Consider the following 19696-nt stretch of genomic DNA (forward strand, 5'->3'; position numbering starts at 1 on the left):
TACAATCACATCGTTTCCCCTTCCACTTTTCTGTTCTGTCCACAGACTGAACGGGGTAAACCACTCTCTGTACATTCTTGATTCTAAACCGCTATCTCATTTGTGCGTGATTCTGACACTCAATCACTTGTGCAAGCATACTGTTCCAAGCTACTATCTCTTACAAATGGGATTCCACTGTGGTCTTTTTTTTCTTTCTTTTTTTTCAGAGCCATCAGCAAGATTTCCAATGACTGTGTCCATGATTTACAATCCTGTTGCTGTATTTCTTCTTCTTTGTGTCCACTTTTTTCTTTCTTGGTTTTTCTTTCTTTCTTTTAGACCTTATTGCTATAACTATAAGCACCTAGAGCAGATTTCTGGATAGTGTGCTATATAAGTATCCATTATTATTATTATTATTATTATTATAATTGTCATGATCAGCTATTCTGTTTTCTGACCCATCAAAACTCATGCAAAATGTTGGCGTCAGAGACTGTAACGATCATGTGACACATGTACCAACACTGATGTCAAAGGCAGCTGCCTCTTCTGCTGTCCTGATGGTCACAGTCAGACAAGACAATCATGTGTGCATGTAATTATGTATGTATGTATGTATGGATGTATTAATGCAATGCAATGTAATGTTATGTATGTATGCATCCTGACAACCCCTCCACACACACATGCATACAAACACACTCTTTCAAACATGCACACCCTCTAACAAAAAACAGAGACACCAATAGAAAAAAAAAAATCAAAAAATACAAAAACACAAGCAAAGCAACTGATTGGGACTAGCGGACAAATCATATCAAAAACCAGTTTGAAACAAATCTCAATTTAACATTCCACACAGAAAAAGCTGCACTCAACAAACCAGTTTGAAGACTTGTCTCTGAAAACAATCTCTGGCATTTAAATAATGTACACACATATTAAAATGTTAATGCTCTTCTTCTTTTTTTTAAGTTTGAAAACAAAGGTTACATAGTGACACAGCTATGAGGTAGAGTTGATTGTGGTCATGCTTACACCCAGATCACAACATTCACTACACGGGGCAGTCACCAGGACTCGCAGTGTCCTGTTTAACACTACCAGTACTACACACAGCCAGAGGGAGAGAGGGAGCCGGTTCCACAGAATGAGACAGCCTTTCACTTCTGAGTTCCTGGGTTGACAACTCCTGCACTCAATCCTCCAAGAACGGGTGGGCTTTTACATGCTGGACTGTTCTTCAACCCCACTATTTAGGCAGCCATACTGCTTTTTCCAAGGGGGTGTAAGCTCAGCATGTTAGTGTTTCCATAACCTACTGAACGACAATGTTGGAATTTCAACATGCAGATTTCATCTGCAGAAGCGTCCACACAATGGGGATTTTGCAGCACTAGCTCAGCTGTGGGTCAGCACATCAGCTGACCGGGGAGATCAGAGAAACGTTGTTTCCACACTTAACCCACCAGGTGCTGATGCAAGGACAGAACCAGAACCCTCATTATAATAACCATAAGCCCAACATTCAGATATATGGCCATATGAAACAATCTATACAAAACTGAATGAGAGAGGACTGCTGACGACTGGACGACGACAGAGGAATCCAGATGTGGCTGTGTGTACAGGGAACTCTGAATGAGCTGCATGGGAGTAATGCCACTGAAATGGTGTAGATGACTGGGCAGCAAAAATAACAAAAACAACCACCAAAAAGCACAACAGTGGGGCACTGAGACAGAGGGAATGGTGGATGGAGAAACAGACGGACTGAAAGGGAAGAAAGAGCCGACAGTCCAACACAGTGACTAGGTTGCTTATACACTGTTTCGTGATCTTCAATTTCTGTTGGAAAATCTCATGAAAAAACCAACAAAAACAAAGCAGCAGCAGAAGATACAACAGAAAAGATTCATGTGCAATTGTTGTAGGAAAATGTGGACCACAAACAGCACACCCAAACACACACACACACAACAACCACGTTTATGACACAAGCTCAAGCAACCTGTATTCAACTGATTTCATCTCATAAAACTCTCCTCCGGGGAGTAACTCCATCGCAACCCAACACAAGCAGCTCCTGGTGATTTTCTGGTCTCAGGACAGTGACACAACAACACAAGGAGTACAGTGAAGCACAGTAATCAATGTCTTCATCCAGCACATCAGCCAAGGCAAGAAGGAACATCAACCAGCAAAACCAAACATAAAAATAACCACCACAAACAAAATAATAAATCAGCACATGCAAGGTGAAAAACCTTGCGGTCATGTGCGTAACTGGCAGCAAAATTGTGGTTTCGTTTTGCATTCCTCTTTTTTTTTGGGGGGGGGGCAGCCAAGTACTGTCACCTTAGTTCTTGTGAACATGACAGGGGGTAAAAGGAAATGAGAGAAAGCAGAAGAGAGTGAGGGTGGGGGGTGGGGGGAGATGTTCTCTTTTCTGCCAGATGATTGTTTGGTACACAGGGCTTGCCTTGTTAAAAAAAACCCAAAAAACCAGCAATACTGAACAAGAGAGTTGAGTTTGCAGGTAAATGTTGAACACCTGAACCACAGCAGATTTCCATAACATACACTCAGTTCAGATCCACATGTTACAACAACAGCAAAAAAAAAAAAAAAAAAAAAAAAAAAAAAAAAAAAAAAAAAAGTATAACTAAATGAGAGACCATTATGTACAGAGAAATAATACTGAGCACCTGAAGATTTTGTTCTTCAACATCTATGGAAACCAGAAGATTTGGGTTGTTTTGGTCCTTTGTCTTGAATACACAATCATGATCAATAACTCTACACTTACCCCCCCCCCCCCCTCCCCCAACCAGCACACTGAGTTTATGTACACATGAGCGCTAAATGTGTAGTGATTGTGTGTTTGTCTTTTCTTTTCTGTTTGAAAAAAAACAACAACCTTACATGACTACCCAGTGTGTGACCATGAGGGGCAACACAAACACTAAAGATTCCTCCCCATGCTGCTCAAGATACCCCCAGGGCAAGACGGAAAAAGCAGAAGAAACGAATCTGAAATCAGTCAGATTCCTTAGGCTGTATCAAGAGGATTTCATGACAAAAGGGAGAAATGAATCTAAAACCTATCAAATTCCTAAGACCTTCTTCACTCTTTCACCGCCAAGTTTCTGTGTGAAAAACAATCCCCAGCACCAGCTATTTTAGAAACGATGCTCTCAGTCACAGGCTTCGATTCATGTCAAAACAACACAATGGACTTGTTCACTTCAAACTGGGTCAGAGAGCAATGTTCAGTCACTGTTCTGTTGGCAGGAACTGGATGCAGCTGTCAAGCTTTGTTACAAAGTGAAAAAAGAAATTTTCTTCCTAAAATTACGTTTATCTAACATACTTACAGAGACCCACTAGTGCAGACTCTGGCAGGGAGTCCAATTCCTGTCCTGTGCAAACTACTATCCGCCTATGCGGAGAAAACGAAAGTTGCTACAGCCGATAACCTCCCGGAAGTAGGTTACCTCCCCTCTATATCCCTGTCTAGCTTCCTCTTTTGACATAATGGTCTTATCAACATGACCCCGCTATGTCGACAAAAGTTGCTAATGGCGGTGCACTGTCTAGTCAACTGAAGTTGCCAATGGCGGTGAAAGTTTTAAGAGGGTTTCACTGCCCAAACAGTCAGGATGTTTCATTCCTTTGAGAGCTGAGCCCAGCGGAGGAGGAAAAGCGGGTGAGGGGTATGAAGAGAAATCCAGCAAGCAGCTCAGAAGAGCACAACACCACACTTAACCCGCGGTCAAGAAAGAATCAAACATGCATCTCAGGCTGGAGCTTCCTCATTCAGCACACACAGACATCTTGGGTGGGCATGAATTCAGGTGTTTCAAGACAATCACTGAGACAACTATATGGGTGTATGTGCAACTGGACAGAAACTGAAATGGGGAGGGGAGACGGCTGCTGTCATCACACCATAAAACAACTTTTTATGCAGTTCTGAATAAAAATTGACTTCATTTTTTGAAGGGAGGGGTGGGGTGTGGAGGAAGGAGGGGAAAGAGAAGCGAAAAGTTAGCATGGTGGGGTAAGAAGTCTTAGAAAAGATTAAAAACAGAGAGGCCTTAGAAATGGTTTATATTTCAAGTATTTCTATGATATTTTTATTATAACCTTTGTCAATGACCTTTTATTTCCCTCCAATCATACTTTATAACCTTTGGGAGTGGGGATGGGGGATGGGGGATGGGGGTGGGGGCTGGGGGGGTTGGGGGGGGAAGAACTGTAACCCCTTTCCCCATACATGCAGCAAGCCTTCCTGCTGACTGTGACCAACTCATCATGTCCTGACCATAACAGCCCTGGGCTCTGACCGCACAACACATCTCAACACCACTAACTTCGCTTGGCCTTCCTTCCTAACAATTTCCTCCGATGCTGTGATGGAACTGGTGCAGGCTTTGGAAAACTCTCCACGCCAACAGCAAACTTTGCACTACATGGCTAAGATCTCTTCTCATGCCACAAAACAGACCAGGACTTCGATCATTCCCATTTTCGTTTAACTAACTGATTGAATGACTACTGTTTGAAATGCAGAGTTTTTGTTTTCTTAGAAAATAACACATATGCACGCACATGCACGAGTCAACACATACACACAAACACTCATGCAGTTTCAGATGAGAAGCTCTATCCCACATGCAGCATGAAATTAGCACATATTTGCAAAACAAAGAAACTACAGCCTACAAGACAGCTGTCCTTTGTGAAATTCAGTACTACAACAAGCAAGATCTTCATGAAACATGTTGATACCTGTTCAATGAAACACATTTTTTTATCAAATGGACACTGCAAAGGCGTGTAATCTTAGCAGTCAGACAATTTTAACTGTACAAAACTGAGACCATGGTTTTTACATCTAACTTTGATTCTTGGGTGGGTTCATGTTTTGGCGAGAATCAACCACTGTAACACATACCATTAAAATGGATAAAAATAAACAGCCACTCTCTACAACTCTTCAACACTTCCCCCAAATTGTCACACAGCTGTAACCTTGAACTCTGACCTTGATTTTAAAAGGGGTTTTTATTTTCACCATCAGTCAGTATACAACCATTTGCTGATTGTCTGCAAGACTTTCTTTTGTTCCTGCATGCTTTTCCTAATATATGTCATGACCTTGACATTTCATCTGACCCTGGCTGGTCACTACTCAAATCTGATGTACGTCAGATGCAAAACGCAAGCTCTATCAAACGTTTTCTATTTTGTCACATGGAGAACTCGACCCTCTGACCTCTCACCCTGCTAACCAAATCATCATAAAAAGTCCTATCAAATTTGATTCTAAAACCACTTGAAAAGGCCAAGATTAAAGCGTACCATGGACACACACAAACACAGATGTTCTGAGATAGACAACCGAGAGAACTTACTGTTTACAGACTCCAGTCAAAAATACTCGGTGATAGGGGAAAAAAAAATGATGCACTGTAGTTTATATGATAGAGCAGACCAAGTGATACATACAGAAATCGGTTACACATGTGCGCATGCACTCTCACACACATGCGCGCTCTCTCTCTCCTCCTTTATCTGAACGTCTTCAACACATGACATTAAACTTTTCCTCAACAGAATCTCATGTCAATTAACAATTTTGCTACAGGCTGCAATTTTAACAGTCCATGCTTTTTACAATCGGACAAGAGCTCATTCCATACAAACCAATATCAAACCTTTTGTCTTAACTAGTAAACATGACGCTCCTTACGTCTGTTCTTCATCAACCATTTAATTCATGCTGCAACAGAAGTTTTTTGCCAACTGAAAAAGGAAATGTTTTCCCCCTAAAATTACATATAATCAGACTTGCTTACTGTGACTGACTGATGCAGACTTCAGCAGATGTAGGATTCATATCCTGTGCAAAATACTACTCTGTTCTGGTGCAGAAACTGAAAGCAACTGTGGCTAGAATAACCTCCCTTCGTATATTACCTCCCTTCTGCATGCCTATGCAGCTGCCATCTTCCTTTCGTGCAAACCGTGCCTCAAAGTTTTTTTTCTCTAAAGCCTATATAACTGATTTTCAGAGCAGATCTCTTGATGAGCATTGGGAAAAACAGAAGCAGAAATGAAAAAGGAAATCTCCAGCTGTGAACAGGGTTGCTGGTGACGTCAATGCAATCACAAGCTCCCTCCACAGCCAACAACAATACATGCAAAGTAATGGGTCCAATGAAAGCCAGTCAACGCCAATGAAGTCAAGATCAGCCTTGAGAAGGCAGACAAAGCAGGGAATCACACGAGCCGTATGGTCACCAAGAATCATGCACAAGATATACGCAGGAGTAAATACGCACGATATAAGCAGGAATCACATGCATGATTAAAAAGTACACCCGAATCACAACTTGTGTAAATACAGTGAGCTTTGTTGTTGTTTTTTCCAACGAGGAGAGTGGACAAAGAAGATGAAGCATGAAAGTCAATGCACAAGAGACGAATTCTGTGGTAACACTGTTGAAGATAATGATGCCACCACCATAAAATCCACACAGACACCAGTCACATCCAACAAGTCTATTGCGTCATCATACACCCCAAATAGGTAACAAAAAATATATAAAAAAAACCAAAAAAGAAAAAAGAAAAAAGATTGCTGAATCTCATCAAGAAAACGTCTCAACCACTCATTTCCACCCAAGCAAATGTCCTGTACTATTCACCCCCCACCCCCACCCCACCTCCCCTTCCCCCCTCTCCCCAATGTAGCTCAACAATTCAGATGATCCATTCAAATTAGGATACTGTCGTTATCTTCATTTCAAGACAGAAGTCACAAACAAACCATGACTCAGCCACACCAGAACCCACCTTGAAGCGCACCAATCAAACACACCATGCCACATTTTTTCTGTTGCTCCATCAGTCGTTTACGGACTTAACAATCAAACACACATACTCCTTCTGCAACAACTGGAATGGTCAAGTTAAAGAGCCCAAACGTTTCTCCAGAAAAAAATCACAGCGCACACTTTTTACTTTCTACACAAAAAGGACTCACATTTCGCTACAATCTCATTGCACACAGAGTCCAGTTGTGATCAAGGACTGATCAAGCAGTTCACCAAGAGAACAACCATAATACAAAAAGAAATAAAAAGACAAGCCACAAAACAAAACACGCAAATAAAAAGTGAATGACAAGCACTCAAAAGCAGCGTTTAAGTGAACATGCAAGGTAGGACAAGCGCTTACAGCATATGCGTCACCCACCATCGCATCTTCTTTACCAATTCCACTCACTCCATTGCAAACACACATGCCAACATTTATATTTGTACACAGAAGTGTGCATGCTCACATACATGCTCACATTCAGAAAACTCTTGTTGCCGAGAGCACTGCAACCAAGGAAAAGACCCACAACTGGCACAATATGGAATGATAACCACCCCTTTCATACAGTTCACACATACACACACACATACACACACACAGAGACTTCTATCCATATAAGCATCATCAATTCAAAGACTCGCATCTGAATTTTAGATTTTTTTTTTTTTTTTTTTTTTGGTAAAAAGAGCATTACAGACCTACATCACACCCATGCGTTTTTGTATATATATATCTATATAAAACCCAAACAATTACTCACAAGCCCAGCATGCTTGTTAATCAGTCAGGCATGGGGCACTTAACACAGCACAGCGTCACACTGTATATGATACAATTACACATAACAATATATAAGCCAACACAGACAATGTAAGACCAGCTTTCTGACTCGTTCCACCAGCATCAAATAATGACTGGGAACTGGAGAGAGAAAGAAGAATGAATGAACTGTCAAGGACGGTCAGGGTGACTGGCAGTCAGCTCTGCTCTCAACCGCTCACTCAACTAACTACAAACACATACCCACAGCGACACACAGAGAAATGAATGATCAGAAAAGAGAAAGGCTCATGCAGACAGCTAACAAGCCATACCACACTTTTTTGGTCACACGTCTTGGTAAACATGGAAAATGGGTGACAACTTCCAGTCTCTTAGCAACAAAGAGGGGAACCAACCCATATCCAATTTCAAGAAATGGGCAACACATCTCATGTTTGTTTGTTTTTGTTGTTGCTGTCGTTTTCACGACAATGGTATGAGAGGAGAGGAGAGATGACTCTCGTTTAACAATTCCATCAGAGAAGACTACTACTACCAAAAGAGGGCAATCACAGGCATACAAATTACATTTATCTACTGTGACTCAGATGACAGGAGTCATAAGTTCGCATTGATATCGATTTTCAGGAGAATCAAGTGTCAAACGCGGGACAATCTCATTTTCAAGGGAAAGAAACATGGAAAGTACATTTCGTGGTTATTTTAATTCCCCACAAGTACAAAGACACAAGAGTGAGGGGGAGGGAGGAGGGAGAAAAGAGACGAGACGGAGTTTTTAAATACTGACTCTGCACCATGACACGCACACAAACACACCCCTTGAAGGGGACACAAGAGGAAAAGGGTGAGAGATGCATCCTTTGTTTCTTTGTTTGTTTTTAGCACAACCCAGAATTCAGTGGTCACAATACAACGAAAACATGCCCTAGAGAGACGCCTCCATCTCATCATGAAGACAAAAACCTGACTTAAAAAAATTTAATCGTAAGTTATCATGCATATCTTCTTGGTTTCTCCATAATATACAAAGACGGTGACTTCACAATGACTCAAACACTGACATATCAACAAAGGTCTCCTCTCTTTTCATCAACGACAAAAGATGCTGCTTCAAAATGACGTCATATGAGTACATGTGGAGATACCTCAATGAACCCATGGACACTCATCCTGTCATATCATGATCATCAGTGGTTGGTTTGATTTTTCTGCCCATGTCTGTGGGATTATCTCCGTGAGGAAAATACAATACTCAAATATACAGGACAATTCTGTGTGTATGTTTTTTTTTTCTCCCAATACAATCTCTCACTGAAGAATGGCTGCTCACAAATCCAACCATTAGCTCAGACAGAAAATGCCACTGTCTGCAAATACAAAAATGTAAAGAATAAAAAGGAATAGAAAGGGTTAAAAATTGTTTTAAAAGCTTCCTCATACAGCTTCTCATCAAGAAAAACACCCACTCCAACCACCATTCCCACAACTTGCTTTCAAAACTTGTACATTTAATTAAGGGCTGAGGGTGCACAAACGATCTTAGCGTTTAAGAATTGTCTTTTACATCTATGTAATATTACACAGACTCAGGGGAATAAATTCTGTATGCAAAGCAAACTCAGAGCTGGCCTGCTAAGACAGCTCGAGAGTCAAGCAACCCACCGCTGGACCTCACTCAAACATTAACTTCATAACATTCGTTTAGGCGTCTACTCCTAATTTACTTTTCGCAAAGTGCTCTCGGGCAAATCGTTTTCAATAAAATCATACTAAACATCAAAACATCAAACTGAGTGTGCCAGGTCTTTTCGCAAAGTGCTCTCAGGCAAATCGTTTTCAATAAAAACATACTAAACATCAAACTGAGTGTGCCAGGTCTTTTCGCAAAGTGCTCTCAGGCAAATCGTTTTCAATAAAAACATACTAAACATCAAACTGAGTGTCCCAGGTCGCCTCAATACTCCAGACTCAAGTGCATTGCACTGCTTTACAAACCTCAACAAAACAATCGCAGTGAACTTCAAACACTGGTATCAGTTGGACTTTTCCAGATTAAATGTGCACCACCACCAATTCCAAGCTTTTAAAAATCAACCAAAAAAAAACCAACAACAACAAAACCTGGCCTCAAGACCGACATAATGTTAGTTCATGATTTCAACACAAGCACAAGATTGTTTTTCCCCTGTTCAGTTTGTGCTTTCGTGGTGTTCTTGTCCACAGATGCAGTGGTGTCAGTCTAACTGCAACATACATACTAACATAAGACTATACAAAGCGCTGTCACTAACTGACAACGTCAATGTTCTTATTCCCTGAAGATCTTAATGCATGAAATCCAAGATGAACCTCACAGCAGATTATCCAACAACATGACAACTGGGTCATAAAATAAGTCACCACCATAAAAAAAATTCTTAAAAACTCAAATGTTCACTGTGCTTCCTTCATAACTGTCGATGCCTTCACTTCAGAATTCTGATATAAGAACCACTACAATCAGAGAAGTGCTTGATTAAAAACCCAATCAAATTTTCACCACGAAATTTACACGTTTAAACATAATCTTCTTTTTTCCTTTTCTTTTGCTTCATCACCATTTATTTGATGTAGGCATCCTCATTGTAAACATAATTTGTGTAAGAAAAGAAAAGAACAGAACATTCATGACAGTCTGGGGGTAGCATGAAGACCACATTTTCAACGTTTCCTCCTTTATCTGTGTCATACAATCTTTTTCTGTTGTAAGTACTGCAAGGAAACCAAGTCATGTTTAGTAATGAGCAAGCACTAATATATATATATATAAAACAACTCCCCCCCCCCAAAAAAAAAGTACCCCCCCAAAAAAAAACATCCCAAAATGACCACACATAAACTGACAAAAAACACACACACACATACATGCACTCACAAACACACATACCACTTGCAACAAGGCTTCTGCAGTACATACAGAGACTGAGTTCTTATAAAACAAATCGGACATCAAAGCACACAACATTTGCGAGGAGAGCAGTTCTCCTCCCCCCTAAACCTCCTCCCACCATCTCTTCCCTTCTCACACAAACTTCTCCTCCATGCTGTACAAAAAAAGTTATCACACCGGAGAACAGCTCAGTAACACACACACACACGCGCGCGCACACACATACACACACACAGAAAAAAAATCAACTCCAAATTAAAGCCTTCATCACACAGTCTAAAACAATGAAGAAATGAATGTACACGGGGGCTAGCCAATGTTGTCTTTTCTCACAAAACAAAATTTATAAAGATGTATAAAAAAAATATTAAAAAACCATTAAAAATAACAAACAAAACCAACCAACCAACCAAACAAAAGACAGAGAGCAAAAAATCTTTGATCTAAAACGTCATGACAGACACCACCACTTCACTTCTCTTCCACATTTCCGGTATGGGTCAGATCCCACAGGGTGACTGACACCTGCAGCCCATGACGTCCCGACAGCCGACACCACCACTCAACACGGAAAACAAACAAGTCCCCACTAGGGGGGCAGGCCTCCGTGCCCCAGAGAGGAGGATCACACAGACTGGCAAAGTACTAAAACATCCTGCCGACACCATCGAATCGAATCCCCAAACGTCATCACCACCATCACCACTATGTATCACAGAAGCTGACTTGACTGGCTCTGAAAATCCTGCAGGCCACGGCACACAGGGCAGGCTGTCACTGCAGCACACACATCTTCTTGAAGTCCGACTCAAATTCGTCGTCGATCTCGGCCAGGTCCGGCTCCTTGCCGGTGGTGTCGGGCATGAACTTGCTGAAGTCGATGTTACGCCGCTCGTAGAACAGGATGTAGGCCGAGTTGGTGTCCAGCTGGTCCTCTGCTACCTCCTGCCAACAGGAGACACACACACACACACACATACACACATGCACACACACACACACACACACTGTACTCTTCACAGGGACAACAGGAAAGAAGGTCCACCAACACACAACACTTCTTACAGTACACATACACCTGAGAGGTAACAAAAAACACTGGCAAGACAACCCATGTCAAAACATTTGTCATGATCCAATAATTTAAAACACTTCTTATTCAGGAAAAAGCCCCAATCCAACAATTTAAAACACTTCTAACAGAACACACATGCACGCACACATATATGCACACTCATTCATTTATAAACACACACACCAATCACAACACATGTGGGTGAACAGTACACACACACTCTCACAAATGTACACACACAACAAACAAAAATCAAGTCTCAGAAACACACACATACACACACACACACAAACACATCTGTGTGAACAGCATACATGCATGTGCACACCCACATCCAGAGAGAAACAGAGAGTAAGAGAGAAGAGGACGTACCTTACAACTGCTGTCATTGTAGCAGTACCATTTCCCATTGGGGTTTTTGGAGTAGGCCACATAATGTCCTCCACCCATGATGCCCGTGTGACACTGCAACATCCCACATACACACATCAATAACACTTTTCTACATGTCCCTCCACTCCCTCCCCCCCCCCTGCCCCTCCCCCCCCCCCCAATACATCTACCCCATCTCACCTGCACATGAAATTTCCCAGCTGCTGACATGCTTGTCCCAATTTTTTTTTTTTTTTTTCTCTTTTTGGAACCAACCGCTGACATCAGGAACACAGCAAAATTTTTGGGGGAACAAAAGACAGGTCACTGTCATGACAAGTCACTGTCATGACAAAAGTATACTGGTGAATGTTTGATTCTTTGTTGCTTGCCACCCAGCCGACCAGAAACGGCTGTATCAGGGCTGAATAACTGTAAATATCAATTGCATAGGACCGCAGCAAAAAAAAAAAAAAAAAAAAAAAAGGAAAAGAAAATTAGTTACAAGCACAGTCATATTCCATCAGAAAAACCTAAGAAATGCCTCTGACATAGATCATTCAGTCAATTTTTCACTAGAGAACTAAAAAAACTAATCTGATAATAAACATAGTTACACATAATACAAAAACACTTCTTTTTGACCATACAGGTAAGAGTCAGACAGACTGATAGAAATGATTACTGAAAACAGGTATACAAAACCAAATTGCCAACTAGGCACCTCACACATCCCAGGCACAAAAAAGAATACAGCTTAGTATGAATGCCCATTAAATGAGAAGGTGTATTTCACGGATGACACAGTATTCTGGCAGCAAGCACGTGTTGCGGTGTGCATGGGTCTAGTGTCAATCGTTAGTGAGTAGATGTGGTTAACTAAGCTGGATGTAGACTGAATGCTGTTATACAATATTGACACATTTTAATTTGGGGGTGGGGGGTGGAGGGGAGGGGACAAAAACTGGTAATTCATTTCATTAAGGAAACAAGTCACCCCAAGCCTAAATGGAACCCCCCACATCATCATCACCACCCCCATCATTCACCATCATCATCAAAATACAGAACAGAAAACAAAATGTCCCCCAATTCTGGGGTGCAAAAATAACAACACCTCTGCATAATGTTAAGACTCTTCCTTAGTCAACGCTAATTCCCAAAGACTTAAAAACATTCTTAAACACTCAGCAAAACTTAGCTCTGTTAAGATCCCTTAAGAAGTCATGCAGATCATCCTGGAAGCCCCAAAACACACCACTTTACAGACATAGTACAGAGATTTAAAAAAAAAAAAAAAAAAAAAAAAAACCCACAAAATAAACCAAACCCCACACCACTTACAGACATAGCGTAGAGATCGTACTGCGCCCCTGTGAAGTCCTCTGTGTCGTACTGCTTCAGCTTCTCATCTGCACGCACACACACACACCAACCAATCAACCAACTACACTCCACCGGTTTCTCTTTAAGCACAGCCAAAAACCACAAGATCTACACATAAGCAGATGGAGGAGACATTTTCTCCCTCTGAGAAATACAAAAATCACACACAAGTGCAATAATGAGTAACATAAATTAAGAATTCATAGTTTCTCTTTTTGCACTGCTGAACATCATGACCTATATGAACACACAAGCAAGAGACATCCCCCCCCCCCCCCTTTCTTTATCTCTCTCTCTCTCTCCATATAAACACACGCACTTCACACGTACAAACAAATGATGAAAAAAGACCCAAAGAAAAGAGTCCTCCTCCTTTCTTCTCTCTCTCTCTCTATATTCATACATATATACATATACATGTACAATTTCAAACATTTTATTTCATTTTCTTTTAAAATTTCTCCACTGAATGCAAAATACAACACAAGTCAATAAGATTACTAGTAAGCATAAAAAGCCATTTAAATAATAAAAAAAAGAAAAGGAAAAAACAGCTACTCTGGTTATCTTTTTTCTTTCTGGTGAACTCACTACCAGCCAGCTAACCAACAAAACAGGAACAAGAGAACCTACAACACCCGACCTATCTGACTGGTGACGTTCAGCCCCTTCGGCGGCTGGCCGTTGGACAGACTCTTCATCTGGCTCTCCTCCTCCTCCTTCTCCTCCGTCGTCTTCTCTTTCTCCGTCTTCTCCTTCTCTGCCTTCTCCTCCTCCTCCTCCTTCTCCCCCTCGTCACCGTGGTCACTGGGGGACAGCGGCGTGGACAGGGGAGGAGGAGGGTCTGTCAGCTGCTCCTTTGTCTCCGTGGAGGAGGAATCGCGGGGGGTCAGGTACTTGGTGGGGTCAAAGTTGGTGCGGGGGAAGTGCACGATCTTGTGGGACTTGACCCACCGGCCCCCGAGGTACTGAAAGCGCTTCAGGCTGATCACCTGAAAAACGAAGGAACAGGAACTCGGGTAAACTTAAGTGTTCCACAAAAAACAGTCGTCCACAGTGTGTCACAACGTCTCGTGCAGGCATAAGTGCATATACATATATGCTCATGAGCAACCACAAGCACATATGTTAAACACACTTGTCAAAACATCTGCTGCACACACAAGCATACAGACTTACCTAAGACTGCATTATGCACACATACATAAATACATGCACACACACACACCAACACACACACACACACAAACAGATACAATAAGCTACACACACCAACACACACACACACACATTAACAGATACAACAACCTATCTATTCATCCACCTCCTTCCTCGTCCTCCCATCACATGCACAGAAGCCACACACACACCTCGAAATATAATTTGCACACACAAGCATACACACTGACCTATACATACAGAATGCACCCATGAATAAACGCACACACACACACACATGAACACATACACACACGCCATAACCTGTCCACCCAATTCCATCCCTCCTCTCCCATCACATGCATGGATTCAAAAACCACTCCACCCAAGCTATACCCCACTTGCCTCCCCAAGCCAACTTCCCCCACAGCCGCACCCCTTCCTTCACCTCCACCTCCCGCAGAATCTCCATCCAACCTCCCACAACCTCCCCCATAACCACCACCCCCCCAACTAACCCCACAGCCCCTCCTTCCGCCACTACCATGACCTAAACATCATCCACAACCCAACCATCACCTCCAGGTTAAAAATGCAAACACGGGAAAAATACGAGGATGGAAGACCCTCAAGAAAAAACAAAACAAAACTGGTAGTGTTTTTAGGTGGGCTGTCAGTGTCATGGTCATAGGAATTTCCTTTAATTCCAACAACCGCTTACCCCCACAGCCCCAATCACCAAAACCTCCCCCTACTTTATTCCCCACCCAACAAGCGCAACAGCTGAGTGAAGGTGTTGGACTATCAATCTGAGGGTCCCAGGTTTGAGTATTAGCAACGGCACCAAGTGGGTAAAGGATGGAGATTTTCCCGATCTCCCAGGTCAACATATGTTCTGACCTACTAATGCCTGAACCCCCCTCGTGTGTATACGCAAGCAGATCAAATACGCACATTGAAGATCCTGGAATCCATGTCAGCGTTCAGTGGGCTATGGAAACAAGAATGTACCCAGCATGCATACCTCCAAAAACGGAGTATGGCTGTGTACATGGCAAGGTAAAAATGGTCATACACGTAAAAGCCCACTTGTGCACATACAAGTGAACAGGGAACTTGCAGCCCACAAATGAAGAAGATCCCCCAACCCAGCGCTCATCCCCCCTCCCTGACCTGACAACAACAAAAACACACCACTGACCAGGACTGGAGGCAGCCTCCAGATGTCCAGCTTCTTGATGGGCTGCACCATCTTCTTGCAGGAGGAGCAGCGGTAGACACCGTCCTCGCCCAGCTCCTCCTCCTTGGTGAAGGCCTGCAGGCACGTGTCCAGGTCGATGGGCTCCACCTGCAGCCGACGGCTCTCTGCCACGCTCTCGTGCTCCTCGTGGTACTGCCCAGGGGGGGACAGGAAGACATCGTTATCATCATCACTGCTGCTCGCTTTGTTATGACTGACTAAGCGCGTTGGGTTACGCTGCTGGTCAGGCATCTGCTTAGCAAATGTGGTGTAGTGTATAGGGATTTGTCCGAAGGAAGTAACGCCTCCTTGAGTAACTGAACTGAACTGAACTGTTTGGTGTGGTGTGGTGTGGTGTGGTTTGGTGTGGTGTGGCACACTGCTCTCCACCATACTTTATGTTCCTTGTGGTACTGGCCTGAATAAGAAGACATTGTTATCACCACTGCTGCTGCTTTGATATGTGTGGTGTGGTGTGGTGTGGTGTGGTGTGATGTGCTGCACTGCTCTCTGCAATGCTCTTGTGCTCCTCGTGGTAGTGCCCAGGGGGATAGGAAGACATTGTTATCATCATCACTGCTGCTGCCTCGTTATGTGTGGTGTGGTGTGGTGTGATGTGGTGCGGTGTGATTTGCTGCATTTGAATCTCTGCAAGCATGCTGAATTCATACGCATTTGTACACATACTTACGCGCAACTGAATTTTTATTTTCATGCAGTGACTAATGAAAAGAAATTCAACACTGTTATCATTTTCTTCATCAGTAAAAAGAAACCAACAGCAGACATGGACCAGCACTCCTTCCCTGGTGCAACACATTTGTTACCTCTTCAAACACAACATGTAAAACAGATACAGCAAAAAATAGTCTCTTTAAAACAAAAAGTCAACAAATAAGATAAAAAAAACCATACCCTTTCTAATGATGTCTGATAGCGTAAGTGCAGAGCGGTGGGTTCCCAGTCGATGGCCACAAATGAACCCCCACGGCCTGCGTCAAACTTCTCTGCATTGCAGTCCACCCGACAGCCTCGACAGAACCTGTCCACACACACACACACACACACACACAACACACACACACACACAAACACACATGTGCTGTCCATCACAACACCCAACACACCCTCACCAATACAACCCCCCCAATACTGCGCAGCAATAAACACAACGCTAAAAACATGTGACAGGACCAGCTGAAAAGAGAGAGCAGACAGTCAAAGGAAATGAGAGAACGCTGGAGGTACTGACAGAGAAACAGACTATAAATACACACACAAAAAAAACACAGACAACACAATACACTGACAGAAAAAAACCCAAATTATAATTGTATAAAATATGCTGACAATTATCAAAATGTAAGATATGCTGACAGAGAAACAGAATATAAAATACACTGACAGAGAAACAGTCTATCAGATATACTGACAGAGAAACAGACTATAAGATTCACTTAGAGAATCAGGCTATAAGATGCACAGAGATAAACAGATTATATGATATGCTGCCAGAGAAACAGAATGTGAGATATACTAACACAGAAAAATTGATATATTTGATCAACAGTGATGACAATGGACAGAATGGATAGAAGAGACTAAAGTATACAGACACTAATATCTGCACTGAACAAAAATATATAGGCTGGACAATTTCTGTGCTTGTGAGCGCTGAGTATTCAATTTAATTCAATTCATAATACTCTCTTCACCCCACTCTGGGCAATTACACAATGACCAAAAACTATGGACACCTGTATGCATCCATGCAAATGTTCACACATGTGAACAATCACATGCGCATGTAAACATGTGGATGTGCCCTCATTCTACACATGTGGAACAAATACATGTGCGTAAGATCAAGTTTGCATCCTCTCCAAAGGCAATAATATTTCTTTTCTCCAAAGAAACCACACTGATCTTACCTGTACCAGGGACACTTGGCACACGTCGTTCCATCTTTCAACACCAACTTTAAGGTAAAGGGGTACTCGTATCCAAGACTGTCGTCACTGCCAAACAAGCGGCATGTACATTAATGCTAATATTTCTGTTCCAAATCTGAAAACAAAAGTCAGACTGTGCACTGCCTTATTTCTTTCTTCTTCTTTTTTCTAAATAATGATTTCATTTGTAAAGCAACGTTGTGGATATGAAGGATCGCTCCATTTTCTTTGTTGTTGCTGCTGATTTTACATATCTATTTGGTATTTATTTCGTTTCCTCATACAGTTTAATGTATATACATTTTTTTTACAACCTGAAAAAAAAAAGATTCACACAACAACTAAGTGGTCAAAGCACTGAGCTTTCATTCTGTCTGGTTCATGGGTTTGATTCCCAGCTGCAGCACATGCTGCTGCAGAGGGTTTTTTTTCTGATCTCTCAGGTCAACAGATGGCAGACCTGCTAAAACCCCTTTTCTGTATATACACATGCAGAAGATCAAACATTTGCATTAAGGATCTGGTTATGTATGTCAGCATTTCACGGGTGACCCAGTATGTACAGACCCTAAAAATGGATTATGGCTGCCTACATGTGTGGGTAAAAATGGTAATTCCCATTAAGAAGCCCACTACATGCATAACAACCCCAACTACCAACATTCAGTTCACACCTATCAGAAGCGCTCAAAATCCAAAACAATAACAAACTGTCTTTATTGTCCTGTTAAAAAAACAAAAACAGAAAACTGTCTTTGGCCGTCTCTGCTGCTATTATAACACCAAAAAATCAACATCACACTTAAACATAGAGACATCATCAGAATCCAAACAAAGAAATTCAGAATAAAACACTTTGAAAAATATCTTCAAATGATCGTAAGTATTATTTCTCATCTAAAAGTTTACCTGTACACACCTACACAAATGTGCACACACACACACACACACAAAACCACCCCAACCCATCCCCTTCACAGATCCCCATCTACACACACACACACACACACACACACACGCACGCACCACGGCTGTGCCGCTTAACTTCCAGCAGAGCTATTTAGTTTCAGAGTTCAGTGAGCGGTCAGGAGCACGGCTGCTGACCTAGATTCCTCTGGGATGGGAGGGGGGGGGGGGGAGGGGAGCGCGCGCCGCGCTCTTTGTGCCTATGTTTCCAGCAGAGAAAGGTGTATTGTTTAAGTGATTTTCATTTCATCATATTCGTGCACACCGGTTTTTGTTTGCTGTCATTTTTGTGTACATGATTCCAGTGAATGTGAACTTTAAGTGTGTTGTGTGATTTACCAGACACTGTCCGAGTGTTTGTGTTACATCCAGATATTTGACCTAAGTGTGTGTGTGTGAGTGCCGACAAAAATGGAATCTGGTGCGGTAGTGGCAGCATTGCTGACTGGGCAACACACCTTCAGTGAACACTTGAGATGTTTGGATTATATGTGTCGTGTGTGTGGTGAGCGGGTTCTCAGAAGAGATAAAGATAAGGGGTTGAATGCAAGACTTTGTGCCAAGTATTCTTCTGAACTGTTTCGTTTTTTCGGTCTAGATGTTTCGAATGATGAAGAGGGCAAACATCCCACATGCATTTGTATCAAGTGCTACAAAAAAATGAACAAGGGGGGGAGGCAACACACGCAGTCGTCAATTCACTCAAAAAGAAAGTATTAGGGATGCAGTCACAAGATGACAAACTGCGTGTCATCATGCAAGAGCACATGACTATTGTCTCCCCCATGCGTCAGCAAGTCGTACCCCAAGCAGGAGAATCACGGCACAAATCAAAAAGTAAAGAATAAAGAAATTTTCAGCCCTGTTCTTTTCTCCACCCTGAATCCCTCCCTCCCGCACACACACATTGTAAGGAAAAAACAATAAAAGAAAAAAAATGTTTGAGTTTAGTCAGTGTC

At 42.2% G+C, this 19696-nt stretch overlaps 1 protein-coding gene across 2 annotated transcripts in view; it reads right to left on the bottom strand.

The window, feature by feature from the left end:
• Positions 1-10522: 10522 nt before the first annotated feature.
• Positions 10523-19696, bottom strand: part of LOC143288121 (ubiquitin carboxyl-terminal hydrolase 32-like) — a 47817-nt gene continuing 38643 nt past the window's right edge. The window contains exons 28-34 of one of the 2 annotated variants that reach the window (XM_076596409.1): positions 17751-17828; positions 16735-16861; positions 15781-15972; positions 14065-14413; positions 13380-13447; positions 12036-12128; positions 10523-11533 (exon numbers count right to left, since the gene is read on the bottom strand). In XM_076596409.1, the coding sequence (XP_076452524.1) occupies positions 11363-11533; positions 12036-12128; positions 13380-13447; positions 14065-14413; positions 15781-15972; positions 16735-16861; positions 17751-17828 (1078 nt within the window). In that variant the 3' untranslated portion in view covers positions 10523-11362. Of the gene's footprint in view, positions 11534-12035; positions 12129-13379; positions 13448-14064; positions 14414-15780; positions 15973-16734; positions 16862-17750; positions 17838-19696 lie in introns of both variants that reach the window. The other variant, XM_076596408.1, reaches the window with a different exon arrangement.

Source organism: Babylonia areolata, chromosome 12, assembly GCF_041734735.1.
Source record: "Babylonia areolata isolate BAREFJ2019XMU chromosome 12, ASM4173473v1, whole genome shotgun sequence".
NCBI classification, from domain to species: Eukaryota; Metazoa; Mollusca; class Gastropoda; order Neogastropoda; family Buccinidae; genus Babylonia; species Babylonia areolata.